The following is a 13,977-nucleotide window of genomic DNA, read 5'->3' as shown; positions in this document are numbered from 1 at the left end:
TGTTATACACAGTTTTGGTGATCAGTTAACCTCTTGGAACACTAGAGGCAGTATTTCGTTTTTGGATGAAAAAACGTTCCCGTTTTAAACAAGATATTTTGTCACGAAAAGATGCTCGACTATGCATATAATTGACAGCTTTGGAAAGAAAACACTGACATTTCCAAAACTGCAAAGATATTATCTGTGAGTGCCACAGAACTGATGCTACAGGCGAAACCAAGATGGAACTTCAAACAGGAAATGAGCAAAATTTGAGCCGCTGTTTTCCATTGTCTCCTTATATGGCTGTGAATGCGTTCTGAACGAGCCTACACGTTCTGCCGTTTCCCCAAGGTGTCTGCAGCATTGTGACGTGTTTGTAGGCATATCATTGGAAGATTGGCCATAAGAGACTACATTTACCAGGTGTCCGCCCGGTGTCCTTTGTCGAAAGTGGTGCGTAATCTCCAGCTGCAAGCATTCTTCCATGTGATTCAGAGGAGAGAGGAGACTTCCACGAACGATATATCATCAAAGAGATATGTGAAAAACACCTTGAGGATTGATTCTAAACAACGTTTACCATGTTTCAGTCGATATTATGGAGTTAATTTGGAAAAAAGTTTGGCGTTTTGATGACTGAATTTTCGTTTTTCTTTGGTAGCCAAACGTGACGAACAAAACGGAGCGATTTCTCCTACACAAAGAATCTTTCAGGAAAAACTGAACATTTGCTATCTAACTGAGTCTCCTCATTGAAGTTCTTCAAAGGTAAATGATTTTATTTGAATGCTTTTCTTGTTTTTGTGAAAATGTTGCATGCTGAATGCTACACTAAATGCTACGCTAGCTATCAATAATCGTACACACATGCTTGTTTTGCTATGGTTGAAAAGCATATTTTGAAATTCTGAGATGACAGTGTTGTTAACAAAAGGCTAAGCTTGAGAGCTAGCATATTTATTTCATTTCATTTGCGATTTTCATGAATAGTTAACGTTGCGTTATGGTAATGAGCTTGAGGCTGTATTCACGATCCCGGATCGGGTTGGCTAGAATCAAGAGGTAAAAAAAAGCTACCTTTTTAAATGTATTTATTTCTCGAACAGGCTATTGAAGCGCCCCCCATTCACAATTCAAGTGCAGGCAACAGGCTATCATCGCGTCATCCACCACTTTACAATGTGAGCTGGAGGCAGTATGCATTTTAAAAACGTTAAATGAGGCATGTCTTACCTTCATTCAAAGTAGCCTATAGGCAAACCCCGACCATTAAAACATGGAGGCAATTATTTTATAAAGACTTTATAGGCGGCCCGTGAGTTTCAAGTTTGGAGGAGCTTACAATTTATCCTGCCATTTCTTCCGTTTTCCGTGCCAGTTATGATTTTCATATGCGCGTTTTAATGGAACAATTTAATTGCAATAATAACGTTGTCGTTTCTCAAAATCATTGTCACATGGTTAATAATAAAAATCTGAATTAAAATTATAAAGATCTAAAAAGTCAACTAATGCGAAGTCACCAACATATTGATGATACACCTTGATCCATTGGCGCATAAAGAAATGAGTGCATGGAACTAGGCCAATAAGTTCCATTGCTCTTTCACACACCGCACCATCGCTCTTGCTCTTTTGGTTTTCATATCAACTTTCATTTTTTCCCAGAAGCCAAAAGGTACGTCTTGTTTTGCACGCTTTGTACAAAATTAAATGCAGTACGACAGGATATTTCTAAACATAGCTCTTAATTAGCAAGCTATACCTGGCATGTTCGCGTGTCTCATACCATGATCAACCGAATATTACCTCACCACCTGGGTGGTCTTAACCAATCATAGGGCAGTATGATACGGCGGTAAAATGCATCCAATTACAATTCAGTATGTTTACACATATGAATATATGAATTTCTTTTAAAAGACAGTGGCAGTGGTCTCGCTGACCTGTCGTAGTTGTCTCTGTGCACGTTTTTCATGTATTTCTTTGTAGCGGACGACCTCAGGTTGCAGCTGCTGGTTAGTGCTGGGAATGTTTGGGCTGGGCTGGTGATTTGAAGTTGTCAACTGGAGTGTTGAGGTATTCAAGGAGACTGAGGTAGGGGTCTATCATCTGCTTTAGCTTTGTCCATGAATGATTTAGCAATCTGCACAGATTTAGCAATCTGCACAGATTTAGCAATCTGCACAGATTTAGCAATCTGCACAGATTTTTCAGCAAGGCCATTCATTTGAGGGTAATGTGGGCTTGTGGTGACATGTGTGAACTCCCATGCTTTTGTGAAGGATTCAAACTCATTTTATTTGTAATAGGGGCCATTGTCAGATATTAAAGTCTCTACAATGCCATGCCTGGCAAGGATTGCTTTCAGCTTGTGTATCACAGCTGCAGATGTGGTGCTGTGAAGCTTGTCGAGTTTGAAGTATCTGCTGTAGTAGTCCACTGTGAAGATGTAGACCTCGTTGTTCCAGGTGATTGGATGCCACGACCTGCCAGGGTTGATCTGGGATACAGCGAGGTAACATTGGCTCTGGTGTTTAAGGGGCATCGTTCAAGACATGTGGGGCATTTACTAACAATGTCCTCTGTTCGCACATTCCGTGCCAAAACAAAATGTTCCGTGCTCTCGGTTTGCACTTTTCCATGCCCATGTGTCCAGCATGGATCTTTGTCAAAATCTCTTCTGACAATGGTAGGAATGATGATTTTCTCTCCTTTGAAGATGATTCCGTTCATCTGTGATAGTTCATCACGATGGTTCCAGAACTCAGAGGGGATTTTCTCCTCTCCTCAGGCCATCCATCCTGCAGGACTCTCCTCAGCTGTACGAGTTGTCCTTTTCTGTTTCTGCTCAGCTCTCCTCCAGTTTTGTGTCACTAACTGGTAAGTTGCTGTACACAGTGTGCACTTGCATGTCCATGCCTTCACTGAGGCTGCTGTCCTTGAAGGTAAGAAACATGGGAATGTGTGTCTGTGACAGGGATGTCTTTGCCTGGACGGTGAGTGATTGTGAATGCGTATTTTTGTAGTTGAAGGATCATTCTCTGTAGCCTTGGCGGGGCTGCAGCAAGCGGTTTCCTCATGATTGACTCGAGGGGCTTGTGGTCAGATTTCAATGACTTGGCATCCATATACGTACTGATGGAAACGCTTACACCCGAACAGAATGGCGTACAGCCCTTTTTCGATTTGAGCGTAGTTCATTTCACAGTCAGAAGTAAAGTAGCACTGCACCTAGTCCATACTTCGACACGTCCACTTGGAGTCTGAGCTCTTTTTTGAGGTCGTAGTAGGTGATGTTGGTAGGCTAGACCCTGGCCTCTATCCAAGCAAACCAGACTGAAGTGAGAGTTATATCAGCACAAAACTGCGTTGAGTAAGGTACGTTGGAGTGAGAGGTGGTGACATTTTTGCCTTGTGTGGGTGTACTTTCTCATTAAAATAAAAACTTTACTGTCACACTCTTTTCTGAACTCCCACGTTTAACCAGCCATCCTCAAAAGAAGCTCACTTTATCTGTCAGTTAATCTCGACTCTCCCTTGCCGCCTCGACAGATATTCACAGAAAGGATGCATTTCGGGGCCCATATTCACAAAGCATATCGGAGTATGACCAAGGATCAGTTTTGTGTTTTAAATCATAATGAATAAGAGGGGGGGACCTGATCCTAGATCAGCACTCCTACTCTGAGACATGTGAATACAGACCCTGAAAGTAACAGCCATTCTTCTCATCTACAAAACCACAAAGCTTAGAATCATCCTTATCGAATGGAGAGGGAGGAGAGATGGGGGCTGGCTGTCTGGCTGGGTGGGTAGTTGGTACACACCTGTGTGGATTAGGAGGCAGGCCAGGTTTCATGGAGTTCATGGGGTTCATCGGAAGGACGTTGGCAACTCCTCAACCAGCAGACTGCCTGAAAACAAAAGAACACGTGTTTAGACATGAGGCCAACTATTGGAGAATAGACATGACAAATGTTCCTGCAATGTTCCTGTCATTTGCATATTCAGAAAGTCTATAATTATAAGAGGAGAAACTACCGAAACAATGATTGGCAGTGCATGGAGTCACTCTGTGTGCAATAACATTGTTTAACATGATTTTTGAAAGAGTTCCTCATCTCTGTACCCCACACACACACAACTATCTGTAAGATCACTCAGTAGAGCAGTGGCTGTCAAACACAGATTTAACCACAAAGACCAGGGATGTTTTAGAATGCCTTGCAAAAAGGGCAACCTACAGTGGCAAGAAAAAGTATGTGAACCCTTTGGAATTACCTGGATTTCTGCATAAATTAGTCATACATTTATCTGATCTTCATCTTAGTCACAACAATAGACAAACAGCTTAAACTAATAATACACCAAGTATTGTATTTTTTTTGTCTGTATTGAATATATCATTTACATTTTCACAGTGTAAGTTGGAAAAAGTATGTGAACCCCTAAACTAATGAGTTTTCCAAAAGCTAAATTGGAGTCAGCTAACTTGGAGTCCAATCAATGAAACAACATTTGCGATTTTTTCATTAGATTTGCCCTGCCCTATAAAAAAACTCAACATTTAGAGATTGCTATTCACATGAAGCATTGCCAGATATGAACCATGCCTCTAACAAAAGAGATCTCAGAAGACCTAAGATTATGGGCATGGGTCCTCAGATGCTCAAAAGGTTCTACAGCTGAACCAGAGAGCACTGGTTGCATCACTGACTGGCCTCCGACCGCAAGGCACCACAAAGGGTAGCACGAACGGCCCAGTACATCACTGGGGCCAAGCTTCCTGCCATCTAGGACCTCTATACCAGGCGGCATCTCTTATTCTTATCCATATTTCTTTGAAAGTGCATTGTTGGTTAAGGGCTCGTAAGTAAGCATTTCACTGCAAGGTCTATCTATACCTGTTGTATTCGATTAAGAATTGTTGACTTGCATAAACCTAGAAAGGGTTACAAAAGTATATCTAAAAGCCTTGATGTTCATCAGTCTATGGTAAGACAAATTGTCTTTAAATGGAGAAAGTTCAGCCCTGTTGCTACTCTCCCTAGGAGTGGCCATCCTGCAAAGATGACTGCAAGAGCACAGTACAGAATGCTCATTGAGGTTAAGAAGAATCCTAGAGTCCATTGAGAATCCATTGAGGTTAAGAAGAATCCTAAAGACTTACAGAACTCTGGAACATGTTAACATTTGTTGACGGGTCTACGATACGTAAAACACTAAACAAGAATGGTGTGCATGGGAGGACACCACAGAAGAAGCCACTGCTGTCCAAAAAAAAAAAAAAACATTGCTGCACGTCTGAAATTCGCAAAAGAGCACCTGGATGTTCCACAGCGCTTCTGGCAAAATATTCTGTGGACAGATTAAATAGTTGAGTTGTTTGGAAGGAACACACAACACTATGTGGGCTATGCCGTGGGGGAGATCTTTGTTTGCTATACTCGGCCTTGTCTCAGGATGGTAAGTTGGTGGTTGAAGTTATCCCTCTAGTGGTGTGGGGGCTGTGCTTTGGCAAAGTGGGTGGGGTTATATCCTGTCTGTTTGGCCCTGTCCGGGGGTATCATCGGATGGGGCCACAGTGTCTCCTGACCCCTCGTCTCAGCCTCCAGTATTTATGCTGCAGTAGTTTGTGTGTCGGGGGCTAGGGTCAGTCTGTTATATCTGGAGTACTTGTCCTGTCATATCTGGTGTCTTGTGTGAATTTAAGTATGCTCCCTCTTTCTTTCTTTCTTTCTCTGAGGACCTGAGCCCTAGGACCATGGCTCAGGACTACCTGGCATGATGACTCCTGGCTGTCCCCAGTCCACCTGGCCGTGCTGCTGCTCCAGTTTCAACTGTTCTGCCTGCGGTTATGGATCCCTGACCTGTTCACCGGGCGTGCTACCTGTCCCAGACCTGTGGTTTTAAACTCTATCTCTACCGCTCCTGCTGTCTCTAGACTCTCAATGATCGGCTATGAAAAGCCAACTGACATTTACTCCTGAGGTGCTGACTTGCTACACCCTTGACAACTACTGTGATTATTATTATTTGACCATTTATAAACATTTGAACATCTAGGCCATGTTCTGTTATAATCTCCACCTGGCACAGCCAGAAGAGGACTGGCCACCCCTCATAGCCTGGTTCAGCTCTAGGTTTCTTTCTAAATTTTGGCCTTTCTGGGGAGTTTTTCCTAGCCACCAAGTTTTTCCTCTACACCTGCATTGCTTGCTGTTTGGGGTTTTAGGCTGGGTTTCTGTACAGCACTTTGAGATATCAGCTGATGTAAGAATTTATAAATACATTTGATTTGACTATGTGTGGAGGGAAAAAAGGCACACAGCATACCAACATCAAAACCTCATCCAAACTGTAAAGTATGGTGGATGGAACATCATGGTTTGGGGCTGCTTTGCTGTTTCAGGGCCTGGACAGCTTGCTATCATTGACGGCAGGGTAGCCTAGAGGTTAGAGTGTTGGACTTGACGTGCCTAGTTAAAGATAGGGCTGACTACTGCCCCCTTTGGAGGAATTGCGTGCCCATAGTAAACAGAAAAAAAAATCTGTCCAAAATTTCTAATATATGCATATAATAATTATAATTGAATAGAAAACACTCTAAAGCTTCTAAAACCATTCAAATTATGTCTGTATGTAAAGCAGAACTCTCAGGGCAGCCATTCTCCCAAACTCTCTCGTCATCATGAAAGTTGGGCCAACTTTGACGTCATCGCCACCGCCCTTCCCAACCAGCTACAGATCTGGGAACAGTTTCTATGTCTTCAGCGCGATGTCTGCTTTCAATGGGGCTTGTCATTGTGAGAATCGCTCGCCCCCTCCACTTTTGGCGGGCTGAAACCTTCAGGGTCACACGAAAATACATGCACTTTCATGCGCGCGTCGGGCCCAGAGCTCTCTTTCTTCCAGGATTGACCAAACGATGTCAGTTTGTCTGTTCGAGCTAAGGATTGGTTTGCACGTTCAGAACATGCTAAAGCTTGATTCTGCACTTAGTTTGACCAGTTTCGTCGACATATAATATGTAATTTTGAAGTTTTGATGCGCATCCACTAGAATTTTGGCTGCATTTCAGACGGAATTTGTCGTGTTTGATAGCCCAAAGACACAGACTTGAAAACCAAAACGCAGTTTTTGGTAAGTATGACTACTTCCACGGCTTATGATCGAAGAACATCAAAGGTAAGGGAATATTTACGTGGTTATTTTTGTGTTTCTGTGGAGTCCAACATAGAGACATAATGAAGTGAATGAATTCTGTAACGTTAAAAATAAATGTAACACAGCGGTTGCATTAAGAAGAAGTATATCTTTCTATCTATATGTAGAACATGTATATTTAGTCAAAGTTTATGATGTGTATTGCTTGTTATCTGACGTTATCTGGTGGAGCTATCATCATTTCTCCGGACATTTGAGTAGCATTTTTTCAACATGGCCGTCATTGTAAACAGAGATTTATGGATATAAATTGCATATTATTGAAAAAAACATAAATGTACTGTGTAACATGTCCTATTACCGTCATCTGATGAAGATTTTCAAAAGGTTAGTGAATTATTTTTCTTTTAATCCTGCGTTTGTTGATTTCATTTTTTGGCTATTCAAATGAGCTGTGTCTTTGGTGGTGGTTTGACATAAATATGTGCTATGTTTTCGCCATAAAACATTTTATAAATCTGACTTGCTGGCTGGATGAAAAAGGTGTTTATCTTTCATTTGAGCTATTGGACTTGTTAATGTGTGGAGGTTAAATATTTCTAAGAATATTTTTTGCATTCCATGCGCCACCGTTCCAGCTGAACGTGGGAGGGGTCGTTCCCAAAAGGAAACCCAACCCCGTCAACAGGTTAAATAAAGATGTATTTTTTTTTGCAGGAGAATGTAACGCTATCTGTCCGCCAATTGAAGCTCAACAGAAGAAGTTGGGTGATGCAACATGACAACGACCCAAAACACAGAAGTAAAATCAACAATAGAATAGCTTCAACAGACAAAAATACGCCTTCTGGAGTGGCCCAGTCAAAGTCCTGACCTCAACCTGATTTAAAATTCTGTGGCATGACCTCAAGCGCTGTTCACACCAGACATCCTAAGAATATTGCTGAACTGAAACAGTTTTGTAAAGATGAATGGTCCAAAATTCCTCCTGACCATTGTGCAGGTCTGATCCGCAACTACAGAAAACGTTGAGTTTATCGCTGCCAAGTGTTCACATACTTTTCCACCCTACACTGTGAATTGTTACAGTGTGTTCAATAAAGACATGAAAACGTATAATTGCTTGTGTTATTAGTTTAAGCAGACTGTGTTTGTTTGTCCATTGTTGTGACTTCGATGAAGATCAGATCAAATTTTATGATCATACTTTTTCTTGCCACTGTATTTGTGGATAAAAAAATTGTAAAAAGCAGACATTGAATATCCTTTTGAGCATGGCGAAGTTATTAATTACACTTTGGATGGTGTATCAACACATCCAGTCACCACAAAGATACAGGAGTCCTTCCTAACTCAGCTGCCGGAGAGGAAGGAAACTGCTCAGGGATTTCACCATTAGGCCAATGGTGACTTAAAAACAGTTACAATTTAATGATAGGAGAAAACTGAGGATGGATCAACAACATTGTAGTTACTCCACAATACTAACCTAATTGACAGAGTGAAAAGAAGGAAGCCTCTACAGAATACAAATATTCCAAAACATGCATCCTGTTTGCAACAAAGCACAAAAGTAATACTGCAAAAATTGTGGCAAAGCAATACTTTTTTTGTCCTGAATACAAAAGTGTTATGTTTGGGGCTAATCCAATACAACATTAGTGGTCAACCAGCTTGAATCTCTTTCATACTGGAAAAACTCCCCAGTCCATAACGATTACAAGCATACCTATAACATGATGCAGCCATCCCTATGCTTGAAATATGGCAAGTGGTACTCAGTAATATTATTAGGCAAAATCATAGAAGAAAACCTAGCTCAGTCCACCAGAAACAATAACCATAAAATAACCATAAAACACATGGCTAAATCTACACTGGAGTTGCTTACCAAGACGACAGTGAATGCTCCTGAGTAGCCTAGTTACATTTCTGATTTAAATCTGCTTGAAAATCTATTGCAAAACCTGAAAATGGTTGTTTAGCAATGATCAACAACCAATTTGACAGAGCTTGAATATTTTTTTTAAAGAATAATGGGAAAATGTTGCACAATCCAGGTGAGGAAAGCACTTGGAGACTTACCCAGAAAGACTCACAGCTGTAATCGCTGCCAACGGTGCTTCTGCAGATGTAGAATACTTATGTACATTTCTAATACATTTGCAAACATTTGTAAAAACATGATTTCACATTATAATTATGGGGTATTGTGTGTAGATGGGTGAAAAAAATATATATATTTGACCCATTTTGAATTCAGGCTGTAACAAAATGTGTCATAAATGAAAGGGTATGAATACTTTCTGAAGGCACTGTAGCAGGACAGATGGTCACTAGTTCAGCCTCGGGTAGGTCAGATGGAGAGAAAACGTGGTACATGATCAATGTCGTGATGTCCATTGTCATGATGTACATCATAATAACATCAGGCCAAACCAAAACATCCTTAGGGAAACGGGAGAGGTTTGGGATGGTCCTAGATGTTGAAGAACCGGTTCTCCACTGAATTTATGATCAGCCAGGAAGTGACACTGCGTGGTACTGAATTTAATGTTGTTGTTGTTAAGTATACCGTGCCTATGTAGCTGAATCTGTGTTTGAAATTCACTGCTCGACTGAGGGACCTTACAGACAATGTGCGGGGTACAAAGATGAGGTAGTGTTATGACCGGCCTTCTCAGGTCAGGTTACCGGGGACCACAATCCAACAGAGAGATCTTTCACACCCACCAGAGGAGAAGAGATCAAGTGGTATGAAGATGGGGGGGGGGTTGTGTCACCTCCCACCCATTGTAAGGGGGGGGTTGTGTCACCTCCCACCCATTGTAAATCTAAGGCAGCAGACAAAATTCCTATTCCCCCTCATTATGGAGGACCGGCCTCAGAACATTTAACATGCGATAAATGGACTGTGACAATGGGTGACGATAGATGGAATATGAAAATGAATGTCATTTTTGTTATGTTATTAAAAGTTAAAGGACAACGTTATAACAAAAACATTGTAACTTTAAGAGTTTTCCTAGTATATGCTTGATGTTTATACATTGTACGTTGGGTGGAAAATGTCCAAATCAAAGAGAATGTTTTGGTAAAGATGAAATGTGAAGTTAGTTGTCTAAATTGGATCTGAGTAAAATCCAGACCTTGCCTCGTAACTTGGTACGCCCAGAGAATTGCGCCAAAGGCGGAAACACCCACTTCCAAGCCGAGGGTATGCCATGTGAGTTAAGAATTAACATATCAGACTAAGTGACCCGAGCTGCAGGCAAGGTCTGAGTAGTCAACAAACCCAAAACGCAACACGAGGTTGAAGATAAAGGAACCTTCTTCTATCCATGCTACGGATGAGTACTTGCGTCTAAGAGGGTGAATTCAAGCAGGACCACCCGGTCACCACTCTCCATCGAATCGTGTATCTACACTGCTTTCGTTCCTACGCTGTGAGCCCTGGGCTACAGGGCTGGCTGTCCTCAGAAGACCCCTTTCAGAGCAAGGGAGAGGAAATGGACCACTAAGACAAAGGACACTGACATGGTGAGGACAACCAGAGTTACACCAGAGAAGTGCGTCATCCGAGATGCCGAAACGGTTCACGCAGAGACCCCCATCGTAGACCTTCAACACGAAATTACATCATTATATTCTGACCCATAAGAGCGGCGGTTCAGGCTAGGTTAGGGTTAAAATAAGCATAGCTTACAAATGACCCCAAATGTATATTTCTCTCGTGTACCTTCTCTCTCTTGAATCCCCATTTTGGGTAAAACGTGTCATAGTGTGTTGGCCCGTTGTACTAATCAATAGCCTAGACTGTGTTTTTGTGTATGAGTATCTATTATCATTTTAACTTGCTAGTAAATAAATAATCAACTAAATTGGTATGGTACGGACTCATTGGTGGGACTCAGGTTTGTGCAGATTCACAGATTATGCAACGTTCAGAATGAGACTGCAGAGGAAATTCATTAATTAGTGACGGTTGTAAAATCAATATTCTGATATTCTTTGAATTTGGGAAATAGAAACTCAATAAAAAGCAAACTTTCCCATTGTACCCCAGGTTAATGTCTTAATAATTGCCTGATTCATTTTATCACGTAATTATAAACCATTACTCAATTCAATGAGCAGCAGTCGCTACCAATACAACGTCACGATAGTAGTCATTCAAAAATCATGTTAAACCCTATTATTGCACACAGAGTGAGTCCATGCAGCTTATTATGTGACTTGTTAACCACATTTTTACTCCTTAACTTATTTAGGTTGGCCATAACAAAGGGGTTGAATACTTGACATTTCAGCTTTTCATGTGTAAATCATTTGAAAACATTTAAATAACATAATTCCACTGACATTGAGGCATTGTGTGTAGGCCAGTGACACAAAATCTCAATTTAATCCATTTTAAAATTCATGCTGTAACACAACAAAATATGGAAAAAGTCAAGGTGTGTAAATACTTTCTGAACACACAAAACATTTATCTTTCCATGACAGACTGACCAGGTGAACACTATGATCCCTTATTGATGTCACTTGTTAAATTCACTTTTTAAAAAAATCAGTGTCGATGAAGGGGAGGAGACCGGTTAAAGGATTTTTAAGCCTTGAGACATGGATTGTGTATGTGTGCCATTCAGAGGGTGAATGGGCAAGACAAAATATTTAAGTGCTTTTCCCGGGGTATGGTAGTAGGTGCCCGACGCACCGGTTTGAGTGTGTCAACAATGCAACGCTACTGGGCTTTTCACACTCCATTCTTGTGTGGATCAAGAATGGTCAACCACCCAAAGGACCTCCAGCCTACTTGACACAACTGTGGCAACTTTGGAGTCAACATGGGCCAGCATCCCTGTGGAACACTTGACACCTTGTAGTCCATGCCCCGACAAATTGGAAGGTGTTCCTAATGTTTTGTACACTCAGTGTTTACATTTAGTCGGGGGATAGGTGAATTAATTATTCAATATATCAAACTTGGTAGACTAAGACTAGATTCCGTGAAGAACATTGTTAAGTGGTCCTTCTGTAGCTCAGTTGGTAGAGCATGGCGCTTGTAACGCCAGGGTAGTGGGTTCGATTCCCGGGACACCCATACGTAGAATGTATGCACACATGACTGTAAGTCGCTTTGGATAAAAGCGTCTGCCAAATGGCATATTTTTTTTTTTTTTTTAAGATTGGGGGCATTCTGGGAAGCCTGTCAGTCAACCCAGATTTCCTGTTAGAAAATAGGGTCAAATCATTCCAAACAATATAAAAAATGACATCTACCCACCAAATAAGGGCATGTCTAAATACATATTTCTGGCTATAGTGCAATTGCAGATTTGGTCCATTACCCCCCCCCAGGCAGTAATTACCAATATTGCCGCTGAAAAATAGGTTAAGAAACCCAAGATAGGTAAATGGTTGGATAGATTTCACCAGGGGTACTCTGCTCCTTCAGAGCAAGCAGATGACAAAGTTCACATATTTATTCAGGACTTGTGGTTGGACATGGTAAAGTTGAATTTGTGTGTGGTTAGGCAACAAAGGAGACATAAGCAGGTGATAAGTATGAATCTATTCAAGAAATATATTTCAAATAAGGAAATTAGAAGACATATTAATGAAAATAGGAAACAAACTTACTCTTAACACAACTGGAAAGAAACTGAGGAATGGCTTGACAGAATTTAAATACAAACTAAAAAAGGTGTGAATAAGCCAGGGAAGTCCTGATAATTAGTGGCAAGAGTGTGGCATTGAGAGGAGACTCAACAGGTGAAATCAACTTGGTTAATCAAGTTCATCTCAGTAGTATGATGCTCCACTCTGAGGTCTTTTGTACAGCCACCAACCAGCTGCATGGGGCCGTACAGAGTACCACAATGGAGGTGAATATACTTTATTATTACCTTACTGTGAAATGCTTACTTACAAGTCCTTAAACCAACAATGCAGTTCAAGAACTAGAGTTAATAAAAATATTTACAAAATAAACTAAAGTTTATAATTATTATTTAAACTAACAGCCAGTCAGGAAGTTCAGGATCCAGTTGTAGAGGGAGGTGTTTAGTCCCAGGGTCCTTAGCTTAGTGATGAGCTGTGTGTGCACTACGGTGTTGATCGCCGAGCTGTAGTCAATGAACAGCATTCTCACATAGGTGATCCTTTTGTCCAGGTGGGAAAGGGTGGAGTGCAATTAAGATCTTTGGATCAGTTGGAGCGGTATGTGAATTGGAGTGGGTCTAGGGTTTCTGGCATGATTGTGTTGATGTGAGTCATGATCAGCCTTTCAAAGCACTCCATGGCTACCGATGTGAGTGCTCGGGGCAGTGATCATTTAGGCAGGTTACCTTCGCTATCTTGGGCACAGGGACTATGGTGGTCTATTTGAAACGTAAGTATTATAGACTCGGCCAGAGAGAGGTTGAAAATGTCTGTGAAGACACTTGCCAGTTGGTCCGTGCATGCTTTGAGTACACGTCCTGGTAATCCATCTGGCCCCGCAGCTTTTTTAAAGGTCTTTCTCACATCAGCTACGGAGAGCATGATCACACAATTGTCCACAGGTCTGGGGAAGGGTACCAAAACATTTTTGCAGTATTGAAGTTCCAAGAACATAGTGGCCTCCATCATTCTAAAATGGAAGAAGTTAGGAACCAACTAGACTCTTCCTAGAGATGGCCGCCTGGCCAAACTAAGCAATAGGGGGAGAAGCCCTTGGTCAGGGAGATGACCAAGAACCCGATTGTCGCTGACAGAGCTCCAGAGTTTCTCTGTGGAGATGGGAGAACCTTCCAGAAGGACAACCATCTCTGCAGCACT

General features: G+C 41.5%; 1 protein-coding gene across 2 annotated transcripts in view; it reads right to left on the bottom strand.

The window, feature by feature from the left end:
* LOC118393600 (zinc finger MIZ domain-containing protein 2-like) overlaps positions 1 to 13,977 on the bottom strand; it is a 72,027-nt gene that overhangs the window by 31,635 nt on the left and 26,415 nt on the right. For both annotated transcript variants that reach the window (XM_035786423.2, XM_052462638.1), the window contains exon 2: positions 3,816 to 3,902. In XM_035786423.2, the coding sequence (XP_035642316.1) occupies positions 3,816 to 3,865 (50 nt within the window). In that variant the 5' untranslated portion in view covers positions 3,866 to 3,902. The remainder of the gene's footprint in view (positions 1 to 3,815; positions 3,903 to 13,977) is intronic.

Source organism: Oncorhynchus keta, chromosome 14 (assembly GCF_023373465.1).
Source record: "Oncorhynchus keta strain PuntledgeMale-10-30-2019 chromosome 14, Oket_V2, whole genome shotgun sequence".
Classification (NCBI taxonomy): Eukaryota; Metazoa; Chordata; class Actinopteri; order Salmoniformes; family Salmonidae; genus Oncorhynchus; species Oncorhynchus keta.
The sequence above is the reverse complement of the archived record's forward strand: the minus strand, read 5'-3'. Positions and strand labels throughout refer to the sequence as shown.